This window comes from Rattus rattus, chromosome 4 (genome assembly GCF_011064425.1).
Source record: "Rattus rattus isolate New Zealand chromosome 4, Rrattus_CSIRO_v1, whole genome shotgun sequence".
Lineage (NCBI taxonomy): Eukaryota > Metazoa > Chordata > Mammalia > Rodentia > Muridae > Rattus > Rattus rattus.
Window position 1 is genome coordinate 116,828,137 of NC_046157.1, and position 12,204 is coordinate 116,840,340.

General features: G+C 41.1%; 1 protein-coding gene across 1 annotated transcript in view; it reads left to right on the forward strand.

Annotated features, from left to right (window-relative positions):
* Window positions 1-12,204, forward strand: part of Slc9a4 (solute carrier family 9 member A4) — a 53,406-nt gene that overhangs the window by 30,225 nt on the left and 10,977 nt on the right. The window contains exons 5-8 of the mRNA XM_032901018.1: window positions 511-713; window positions 1,257-1,343; window positions 3,841-3,911; window positions 5,702-5,863. Of these exons, the coding sequence (XP_032756909.1) occupies window positions 511-713; window positions 1,257-1,343; window positions 3,841-3,911; window positions 5,702-5,863 (523 nt within the window). The remainder of the gene's footprint in view (window positions 1-510; window positions 714-1,256; window positions 1,344-3,840; window positions 3,912-5,701; window positions 5,864-12,204) is intronic.

The window sequence follows — 12,204 nt, forward strand, 5'->3', positions numbered from 1 at the left end:
ACATACACACACACCTACACATATGAACAACACACATACATACAAACACACACCTGCAAACACACACACAACACACATACATACACACACACAAAAACCACATGCACAAGTGAATACACATAAAAACACATACACAAATGTCCACACATACAAATACATATATAAACATGCACACACACACACACACACACACACACACACACACACACACACACAACAGTTGGGCTAGGAAAACCAGAGAAGGGTTGGGGATTTAGCTCAGTGGTAGAGCGCTTGCCTAGCAAGTGCAAGGCCCTGGGTTAGGTCCCCAGCTCCGGAAAAAAAAAAAAAAAAAAAAAAAAAAAAAAAAGGAAAACCAGAGAAAACCTTTAACCTAAAGAAAACATCACCGAAATGCAGAGCCTTGAGAGAAGGTCTGTGTGCGCTGAGTGGTCCTCCCTGTGATGGGATCGGGCTGCCTTGTTTAGCTCTGCATTCCCCTCTGCTCTAATACCTGTCTCCCCTTTGCAGGCGTGTTTACCCTCTTCTATGTCAGTAACCAGTTTCGGACTTTCCCCTTCTCCATCAAGGACCAGCTCATAATTTTCTACAGCGGTGTGAGAGGAGCAGGAAGTTTCTCCCTTGCCTTTTTGCTTCCTCTGTCCCTTTTCCCTAGGAAGAAGTTGTTTGTTACTGCAACTTTAGTAGTTACGTACTTTACTGTATTTTTCCAGGTTGGTAGATTTCTTTCATATTTAAAATAAGTAGGTTCTTTCACAGCTATGTGTTAAACTCGTAGGGTGTATCTGGTTTTTTAGAATTCTGGTTGATCCTCTAAATAGATTCTAAGATACTTAGAGGCCTTAGTTCATAGTAAAATTTTAACTCCTGAAATTTACTGCCTTTGAGTTGATACAACATATTAATCAAAAACGTCCCCAGGTGAGGAGTGAATGATTATTACTCTGTTTACTATGTAAAACGAGGTGGCGCCTGATACTTGATAAAACAAAGTTCTGTTTTAGTGAAGTGAGTTCTTAATGAGCTAATGAAGATTTATTTATAAAGATACAAGATACTGTATTAAAATAGATCGTAACATCTATTTTGTTGACGTATATAGAAGAACTAAGAACTAAAGTGTGACACATCTAATCACATAGATGCTAGAAACAAATGCATATAAATTGGGCATTTTATAGCTTTGAGGATAGAATTTTACTCTACAGTAACAATGCTCCCCTCAGCAAACCTTTATTTTATTATCTATGATACAGGGGATCACAATTGGCCCACTGGTCAGGTACCTGGATGTCAGAAAGACCAATAAAAAAGAGTCCATCAATGAAGAGCTTCACATCCGTGTAAGTTAACTGCCCTTTCTGATAAATGGATACGATGTTTCTTTCCTGTGTTCCCCTGAGAGCCTGGAGGAGGCTGTAGCTGTCAGGAGACTCACTGATCCTGTTCCTTTTAGCTCCATTAAAAGGGACTGCACTTTTTTTTATTTTACACTATTGCTACTGCAAGGAATTAACCCAATTGTGGTGGCTTCTAAGATGCAAGTATGTTATCTTAGAGTTCTGGAATTAGTGGTATTTCAGTGCTATTCCTTCTGGAAGCTCTAGGGAAGAATCTATCTCTTTGTCTCTTTCGGTTTCTACAGGCTTCCTTTATTGTTGTGTTCTGAGGGTGAAAGATAGGGTCCCGCACATGGTAGACAAACACTGTGCCACTGAGTGGTGTACTCAGTCCAACAATTGGGATTTTTAACTGGAAAATTCCAAGGTAGCTCTGTTCTGAAGGTCTTCAGCTGATCTAATTAGCACCCCCAGATTGTCTAGGATCTTCCTCCTTGTTTAAAGCAACTGTTGGTGAGTTCTCTCAGTTCCTCAGAATACAGTCACAGCAAAATATATATTAGCATTTGATTAGATAACTAGAGATTTGCCTCATCGAGTTAACACCTAGAAGGATGTCACGCTGCTATTGTTCAATATGGTCCTAGTGGCTGCTGTAGACAATGTTTCTCACAAATATGACTCCTACTTTTGTCTGTTTGAGTTCAACATAGTATCAAAACCATGATGTTCAGGATGATGTCCATGAATAGACACAAAGACTAGTGTGTGCAAAGACATACCAGCACACAGATGTATGTACACATCCATGCATACATGCGTGAACACACTCTTATACATACAACCATGCCACATAAATACATCTGTGCAGATATGCACACACACATGCATATATGCATGTACATACTCTTGCACACATTCAGAAAACACACATGCATGCTCACATGTACACACACTCATACACACATGCAAGCACACACATGCACACATGTACATACAAAGTATTCACCAAACTGCTTGTATACAAACAATGGCTGGGAAGCCTTGTCATTGTAGCTGCTCCAGAGACTCAAGCTCAATAGGATAATTCAACTAGACCTTTTTCTTTGTGACTTTTACCCCATAGGGCCCTACTTCTGATAGTTTTAATACTGTACAGATGGGTGACATCTTCATGTGTTAGTCTTGAATATTATACCAATAGATACCTGAGGAAATAAAGTCATTTATTTGAATTCCAGGGAATCAAAATAACAAACTGTAAAGCTATTTGAGGATATTTAACAGATTAGGACAGAGAATGTTAAAAACTATGTTAATTCTTTAAACTGATTATACATTTTTCGTCTTTATTCTTATCTTGCTTAGAAAAATTAACAACCTGTCTTTTAGTGGAACTTCAACATTTTACCTCCTTATTTATTTATTTTTCTTATAAAGTTATGACTAAGGCCAACTCTAATGGTATAAGTCTTTAATCCACAACTTGAAGATCAGAGGTAAATGGACTTCTGTGAGATCAGGCTGCCCTGGTCTATACAGACCCTGCCTCAAAAAATAAATATTATGACTATTGTTAGAAGACAGTAGACCAATTAAGGGTTTAAATAATAATTTTTCATCTTTTCGGTTTTTTTTAATCAAAATGAAACAGAAGCCAACATAAACCTAGATACTTTTTTATTTGAATTATTTCTAGATCAATTTATAAGCATTTTAAAATTATACTTCTCCAAAATTCTTATAAATCATCATAAACAAAACAAATGGGGCATTGTGCATTGAATTGTAATTTCCTGGACTAAAGGATTGAATTTTTAAAATGAAGATGAAGATCTTATATTGGTTTATTAGTGTGTAGACTCCATATTTAGTCTTTCCCTTCCTTAGACTTATTATAAGGTTCACACATTACCTGTCTGATGTGAAAAAATGGAGAATGTAGACAAATGTACCCATTACAGCAGAACATCTGAAGAACTGTATTTTGGAAACTACGTAAACTAGAAATGTGATTTTCTTTTCACAGCAAAAGTAATAGGTAATCATTATACTTTTCCTCCACATGATTTCAGTAATGAGAAGTTTCTAGATCTTCTTAGAAAAGTATTATTCAAACCAAGTGCCAGGTATGATTTCATTGTATGTGATGCAAATTATCAAGAAGAAGTTTATCTGCACAATCTTTCAGTAAGAAAGAGGAATTGAATTCCTGTGAAAGAAGAGGTTATGTTTAAGTTAATTAAGGTCTTTCTTGGCCTTTAAAGCTTATAGTGTTTGTGTGTCTGTGTGTGTGTGTGTGTGTGTGTGTGTGTGTGTGTGTGTGTGTTTGCACTTGAGTAAATTAAAGCCTTTCTTAGCCTTCAAAAGCTTATAGGGTGTCTGTGGTGTGTGTGTGTGTGTGTGTGTGTGTGTGTGTGTGTGTGTGTGTGTGTGACTTTTAGAGCTCATATTTCTCTAGCATTTCATTGACTTCATCTTCTTATTTTTGGTTTGGCAGCTTATGGATCATCTGAAGGCTGGGATTGAAGATGTGTGTGGGCAGTGGAGTCACTACCAAGTGAGAGATAAGTAAGTAGGGTAAAGTTTCATTATCTAATAATGGATTCTTGAGGATGGCTCCTTGAGGAATAGTGGGCCTGGAAGATGAAGGACCTAGGAGTTATACTATACAGGAAACAGCTGGGCCTGCCCAACATGGAAAATCAGAGTGTCGGGGAAGAGCCATAGAGGTGGGTCAGGTCAGTTCCAATAGGAACAGCACAAGAAATGGTGGGAAGTAGAAAGTTTCCCTCCCCCACAAAAGTAGCTCAACTTTGTGACCAACCATGAAGTTGTAGAAGACTTTAGTGACTCACTAAGGGCCTAGAGAAACCATAGTTGGAGACCTCTAAGATTCAATTATACAGTGATTCTTCTGAGATGCCCAGAGGCTTTTTGCTTACCACATCCTACATTTCAAATGTCTTCTCAAGGAGGAAAAATATGGCTGGACACAGATGGTAAGTCATCAGCAGGTAGTGAGAAGCTACCTCTCGGGCATATATACAATTATTTTAAAGGTGAGGAGAGAAACAGACTGAACACAAGACTCAGAACTCCTTATGGAGCTGATGAGGAAGTGGGAGAGCAGAGGAAGCTTGGGAGAAGTGAACAGAGAGGATGGGAGGGGATCAGGAGGAGCCAACCTGACAGGAAGCATCTGGCATGTCAAGAGGTATGTGGCTGACAGGGTCGGGACAATGGCAGCCACAAGAGTTGGCAAGTACAAGATCAAGTCGGACTCTGCTAAAGAAATGTGAAGTATATTGTGACAACAGGTTTGGGAGAGTTGATTACAAAGGGCTGAGAAGGAGCCATAGCATCTCTCGAGAAAGGTCAGAAGGTCAAGGGGTGGCCTCTTCAAAAAGATCAGGTGACTTGAAAAGATGACAAAGCTCAGGAGGACTGCCTGCTGTATGCTGAGGACTTAACTGATGGCATCTGCGTACCTCATGATCCAGGGGAGCAAACAGTAGATAATAAGCCAACATTCCAGGAAGTTATGTGCCCCATTAAAAACTGAAGCAGGCAGAACAACTGCCCTTAGAAAATGAAATGAGTGGAAGCATTGAAAACAGGGACTCTGGAGAGGCTCTTAAGGTACCACTGCATGTGTGCGAGACTTAGGCCAATGGGTCGACCAGATGTTCGAGGTAACTGTCGTAGCTGCCAATAGAGTTGGGCCTATTCAGGTCAACCATTATTCAGGCTTTTGAGATGATTGGTGTGTGTGTGTGTGTGTGTGTGTGTGTGTGTGTATTGGAGTGTGGGATAGTTCTCTTCTTTAATTGACAGGATTCAAAGTGACCTGAAGTACGATGAGGCAAAACTACTCTCTAACTAGCAACCTTATTAAACTTAGAAAGTTCTCATTGAAAAGAGCAGCATTACTGTGAGTGCAGCCGCCGTTTCTCTTAGGAGCTCTTAAGAGGCAACACTTTTTCAAAAGCCTCACCCAACTCAATTGTTTTCTTGTAGTTGGAGCTCAGTGGGACTAGGCTACCCTGACTCCTTTTATGCACACTTTTGGCTCTGATTGTACCTTGTCTCTTTCTTTTCGTTTAGTTGATTTCACCGTGTTAGGGCCACTAGGCTTTGATTAGTTGATTTTATTGTATTCCAGCTACTAGGCCATTATTTTCTATTAAAAAAGAAAAAAAAATCCACAAATGCTTTGATTTTTTTTAAATGTGTTCAAATGTGGTAGGTTTCAGGCACTGCTTTGATAATTTTCAGAGTGGAGTTAAGTTGAAATTTGTTAAAGAAGAAAAAAATCCTATTTCTATAATATACATAAAGATGTTGGTTTTCGTGTTTAGGTTCAAGAAGTTTGACCATAGATATTTGCGGAAAATTCTAATCCGGAGGAACCAGCCAAAGTCAAGCATTGTTTCTTTGTATAAGAAGCTGGAGATGAAACAGGCCATCGAGATGGTAGAGACTGGGCTACTGAGCTCTGTGGCTTCTCCCACACCCTATCAGTGAGTTCCACCTGCCTTTTGATCTAGACTTTTAATATCTGAATTTCAGGGCTAAGTCATGGCTCCATTTGAAACATGTAGCAGACCAGAATGGGCTGAAAGATAGATGTGGCAGTTAACATTCTAGATTATAACAAATACCCGCGCTAAAAAATCTCATGGTATGGGGGTTCAGTAGCTGACTGGTTGGTGATTTGGGGCCTGTGGTCAGGTGACATATTGCAGTCACCATTACGGCAAAACCATTAATTTGATGGACGAGGAGATGGAGGGCCCAATGACTCATTCAACAACAGGCACCCAAAGGCCTGAGGCTCTCCCACTGGAAACCATAGCATAACGGTTCTTCATTTCTCAGGAGTGCTATGGACTGCACCAAAGAATTATGACATGGGCTTTAGCTATGAGAAAGGAATTATAAAATAATATTGTCTAAATGTTAATAGTTGGTGCTTTGCCTCAAGCATAGTTTCACGAGTTTGGGGGAATTACTTTTTAACGAAGTTTTCTCCTTTAAGTAAAGTCATAGATGGGCAGGATATTTTATAATGTTTCTTTCCTTTCCTCTTGATTAGAAAATTTTTTCCTACAAACTCTGTCCACATGGTTCTGTAGTTCTTCTGCTCCTTCCACTGTTGTATTTTGTGAAAACTTTCATCTTTTTTTTCTAACTTCCGTGGAGAGAGGTATTAGCTGTTTGGGATCCCGACTTGGATTTGGCGTATACATCTATCTTTCTGTGTCACTACAATGAAATATATGAAGCAGGTTACTTGTAAAAGGGCAGGGAGGGTAGTTTGGGCTCAGCGTTCTGGGGGTTCAAGTCTCAGGTCAAGTCTTTGGGTCTCGAGAGGTTGTTACTGGAGTCTCGGTACATACCCTTAATAAAGGGGAGTGGGGAAGGATTAAAGTGAGGTCCCTGTAACTCCTCTTTGAGACCACACTCCAATGACCTAAAAGCCTCTAACTAGGGGACACCATATAAAGGCCCACAGGAACCTCTCAATATTACCACCAGGGAGACCAAGCTTTTACACATGGACCTTTGAGAAAGACTTTGTCTAAACCACGGCAGGGAGGAGATGAGGTGGCATAAGAGGTGTGGTATACCACTTACAGGTTTTTAAAGTTGAAGAGGTGTCTGCAACAGGGAGAGCCTACATGAGATTGTAGGATTCGTCTTGAATCCACCAGGCCAGCTTGGAAGTGCTGTCTGGCTTCCAAGTGAGAAGAAGATGATATGACTCAGAATGGATGTGGAGGCAAGGCATAGGGAGAGGCCTTATTTGGTGTGTGTATCTTCCACCATCTGCTAACCAATTGTTCCCCAGAGCTGGATTATTTTTAAAAGCTGCTTTAATTCTCTGACATTTTACAACAGTTCCTTCAGTATTTCAAGACTTAACCCCTAAAGATGCTCAGCTTTCTTCTGAGCAACGATTTAAGGGTCGCAAATGTAAGCCACAGTATACATTTAGGGAAAGAATGCTGCATCCTCCCCCACCCCCTTTCATCTTCTTCAACTAATGACACCTGATCATGAGCTTCAATTATGTCCTCACATCAGGGCAGTGGATTGAGAACGGAGCTAAAAATAGATAGCAATAAAATTGTCAGAAACTGCCTGAGTGTTATTTCACAGGTAACACCTTCCCCCTCACCTGCTAATGAATCAGAAACACCAGTGTCTTCTCACAGGGCCAGGGAAAGAGGTAAACAAGTGTCCCCAAAGGCGCCCCGGTCTAAACGGAAAGTCTTCCACCTTATTTATCTGTGGGATTGTTTTCGGTGACTTGTTTGTTTGTTTTGTGCTGCCCGTTACGCAACTAAACGGAGATGCTTGATGCTAAAATGGGAATGTGCTACCAAATATTTATTGGCAATGTTGCCCAGAGCCACAGTGGAGCCAGAGGTGGCTGGAAAGACTGGGAGGGCAGATTCTGTTTTCATTCACTATGTTGCTATTTTATCCATCGAAGTCTCTGTCTCTTCGTCTTCTCTCTGTCTCTTCTCTGTCTCTATCTCTCTCTTTGTCTGTCTCTGTCTCTCTGCCCCCCACCCCCGTGTGTGTGTGTGTGTGTGTGTGTGTGTGTGTGTGTGTGTGTGTGTGTTTTACTTCACTTTTAAAGCCAATGCCCTCAAATCTTGCTTTTGACCAAGGTTTCTGGCTAACCCCTTACACTCATGGCCTATTAGGCACCTAGTATGTGTGTTAAACACCATGAAGACAGTCATAGATCCTGCCCTCAGACAAGGATAAGTCCTGCCCTTAACAGAAGAGACCACACAGAGCATTATAATAAAGAATAAAAATCAATGTTACTGTAGGAGCAGTGTGTGTCACATGACCTCCTGCTTTGTGGCCTACCCATCAAAGGATGAACTGTAGTTAATGTAGAGGCAGAGAAAGGCTGGACAGTTCCAGACAGACCAAACCACCAGGAACTTCCTCAAGCAGTTCACACCCTACTTATATGATCACTTGGTCTAGGAATGTAAGGGTGCTTATCTCTTATCTCTGGCCAGAATCTCATCTATGTTTCAGTCTATTGGGCTAAAACATATTTTGAACTTCTGTATAACATCACGATGTATTAGCCATAAGTAACTGCTTCAGTTCTGACCTCAAGGCTATTTTTAAGCCGGTTTTGCTTGGCACACTCCCCTCCTCTCTCTGAGTCCTCCAGACTGTGATTTAAGATTACCAGGAGTCTCGCAGGTAAGAGATTTTCCACCTCATATATCCCAATCGAGCAAGTTCACTGGAGTGAGAAAGGTTTTTGCTAGAGTCAGTGTTGAATACGGTTTTAGCCTTTAACTTATATTTATTTGATCTCAGTAGAAATCTGTAGGACACCAAGAGAAAAGGAAATCCTCTCTTGAGATCAAAGTAGCTGATTCCCAAACCAAAGTGGAACAAAACAAACAGAACCCAAACCAAGCCTTCATACAATCAGAGGAAAGAGCTGCGTACTCAGCCGCCTCTCGGGATCCAGGAGAGGAGAGGAGAGCAGCCAAATGCACACAGAGCTTTGCTCTACGCGTTTAAGCAGTTGTCAGGCAGCTGTTTAGTCTCTGAGTTCTGCAGCCTTTGGGGGAAGGCTGGTGCAGCGTGGAGGAGGTTGCCTCTGTGGAATCCCATTGCTGTTCCTCATGCCGTAATACCTTATAGTAGCACTTACTTGGATCCCCAAACTGCCCTATGGGAGAGCTGGACATGCATTTCTATTGTTATTTCAAACATGGAGCTGTGTATCTCACATGGGACCCTTAGAGATGACAAAGCAATAACAATGTGCTGAGTATTGAAGCTTATGGTCTTGTGTGGTGGCTCAGTGGGTAAAGGTTCAGGCTGCCAAGCCTCCTGATGACTTGAATTTGATCCTCCAGACCCGTAGGGTAACAAAAGAGAGCCCGACTCTTACAAATTGTCTCCTGACCTCTAAAGTGCACAGTTGGACATGTGTACCAGTGCACATGTTCACACATACACAGTAGATGAGTAAATGTAATGCAGTTTCCTTTTTATAGTTTGATTAGGGTTGGAAATACTGCTCCATGCTATAGCCCCTGCCTAGCATGGGTGGAGCCCTGAGTTTGATTCCTAGCACCACCTGGGTATAGCAGTGCAGCCCCCATAATCTCAGCACTTGGGAAGCTGAGGCAGGAAGAACAGAAGTTCAAAGCCAACCTGAGCTACACACAACCTTATCTCAGATATGTAGATTAATTTTATATAAATTAATATTATAAGCATTAAAATAGCCATAAATTATTGGGTAATTAGATACCTATATAATCTCAAATTATTTTATTTCTAAACTCTCATGAGCCTGAGCATGTCATGTTCTCTTTCTTTCTTAATTGTGTGTGTGTGTGTGTGTGAGTGTCTGTATGTGGGCAGTGCCCCTGGAGACCTGGTATTTACTCCTCCAGGAGCTGAAGTGCATGTTGGGAACTGAAGACAGGTCTTCTGAAAAAGTAGTATGTTCTCTTAATTGCCAAGTCCCCTCTCCAGCCCCCATCTGTGTGTTGGTTTTTGAAATAATTAGTCAAATTCATAGTAGTGTAAGAACTCTTTTAATCAATGTCATATTGATGGGATCAAGTTCTTATATCACCATTCTGACAGCCAACTATGTGTCGTAGTTTCTGATGTAAGTTCCACAATAAAATATCATGTCCTTGTAAGCCACACTTCACACATGCTAGAGTTGGACCTTGAAGTGGCCTTTGAAAGAGTTGCAAGACAGACGTGCAAACAGAGTAACTCATGAGGAACCCTGCAGGCAGCCATGCAGACAGAGTAACTTACAAGGAATGCTAACTGCAAATCAAAAGGGCCACCAGTCATTCCTTCGACCTCTAATCATGGACTTCATGACTAGACTATTGAAAGATTTATTCTTCTCAAGGAATTAGGCCCCAGTAGTTGATCTCTCGATATTCTTAACTATGGTGTGAACATAGTGTTTGTTGGGTCTCATAATTAACTTCAAGTCTCTTTACATTGGTGTAGCATCTCGTGAAAGGAAGGAAGGGAGAAAGGAAGCAGGAAGAAAAGAATTCATGACAAATGTGAATTCAGAGGCTATTGGATTTAGATTTCCTTGTTGTATATTAGCAACAGTGATCCTCTTTACCTAGAAGAAATGAGTGCTCCAGAGAAAAGAGATGCGCCATTTAAATTCTCAATTGCCGGCTCTTCAGGTCCCCGGAAATACTGTTTTCTAAGGGTGGGGTCTTTCTTGCACCTATGTTGTGAGAATTCCAGGGATGGCTGTGCCTCTGAAGGGACATGAAGATAACCCCAGGTATCACCTGGTTCAAGTGAGCCGGGGCTTTTACATCACCGTGGCTGCCACTTATTAATGTGAGTTAGAGGGAGGTGCAGCTGTGCGAGTTGGGTGTTACTCGCTTTAGCCAGCAACCCAGGAGGACTTTAATTAAGTCTGGTCCTTCCTGGAGTGGTCAATTACAAACTGGGGAAAATGCCAAATCTGCTGCTGTATCAAGTTTCACCTGCCATTTCCTTTATCGGTGGCTTTTTCCCTTTCTATTTATTTTATATAAATGTAGAACATAGAAATGTTTGACTAGCTGGTGTTTCTGTTTAGTAATCCACTTTACACACACACACACACACACACACACACACACACACACACACACACACCCATAATGGTGGAATGTATTGGTCATACCGTGTGAGCAGGTGTACCTAAGTCAGAATGAGTTTTTTTTGGAGGACATTTACACAGTTGCCAATAATGGTGCCTAAATTTCAGTCATTTTAAAGAAAGGGTATTGGAAATTGTGCAGACAGCAATTGAGAAAGCCCTTGCACACCACAGTACCCCATATAAAAGCACTTTATTTTATCAATTGCACATTACATCCACACTGCCTTTAATGTTAAATGGCTGCAAGGTTTGGGGGACAGTACTTAAAATATTGGCTGTATTGAAATTAATGATTCATCCCTGTGATTAATCATCCTGACAGCATGGGAGGGAGATATTGAAGCCACCATTGCCTTTATGCTTCCAAGAAATGAGCAGAGACTACTAAAGTAAAAGCTTCCCGGGCAACGGCAGCGTGTTAGAACGGCAGCTGCGTTGGAAGGAGAACTGAACTTTCAGCTCCCTTTTGTTAAGTGCCTATGTTCTAGAGTGAATGTATATTTCCAGTGTAGTAAAAGTTTTCTCGATTACCGATACTAGATTGTAATCAAATACATCTGTCACTTGAGAATTCTTTTTCATAGCTATGTCTTAGCTTTGAGATCCCAGAGGACAATCAGACATTGATTGCAAACCTGGCCCTGATGCTAAGTTTTAAAGTCTTTGGATGCCCAGTGCCTCATCTGGGTTGACCTTCAGGGTACAAATAGTTTGATTCCACAAATAGTAAAATGTGATTCCCCATTCTTAATTATTCTTTAACCAAAAGTAAGGCCCTGACCTGATGTAAAGCAATGTAGGGAGACATTGCTAGTTTAGTTCACAGTTCTACAACACAGTCCGTCATTTGGGAAAAGTCAGGCAGAAACCTGAAGCAACTAGTCACATGATAGCCAAATCAGCAGAGAGAAGGCAAGTGCGCATGCCCAGCATAAGCACGCATGCTCAGTGCTCAGCAATCTTTGCATACTTTTACAAGCTATACAGAGCCCTGGACCAGGAATGCTGCTGCACGTCCAGTCTGGGTCCTCGTCATCAGTTAAGACAGTTAAGACAATCTTCCTCAGGTTTTTCTACAGTAATGCTCTCCTCCCATGTGATTCTAGGTCATTTCAAACTGACAAATAAAACTACCCACGACAGACCCCTAATGTCACA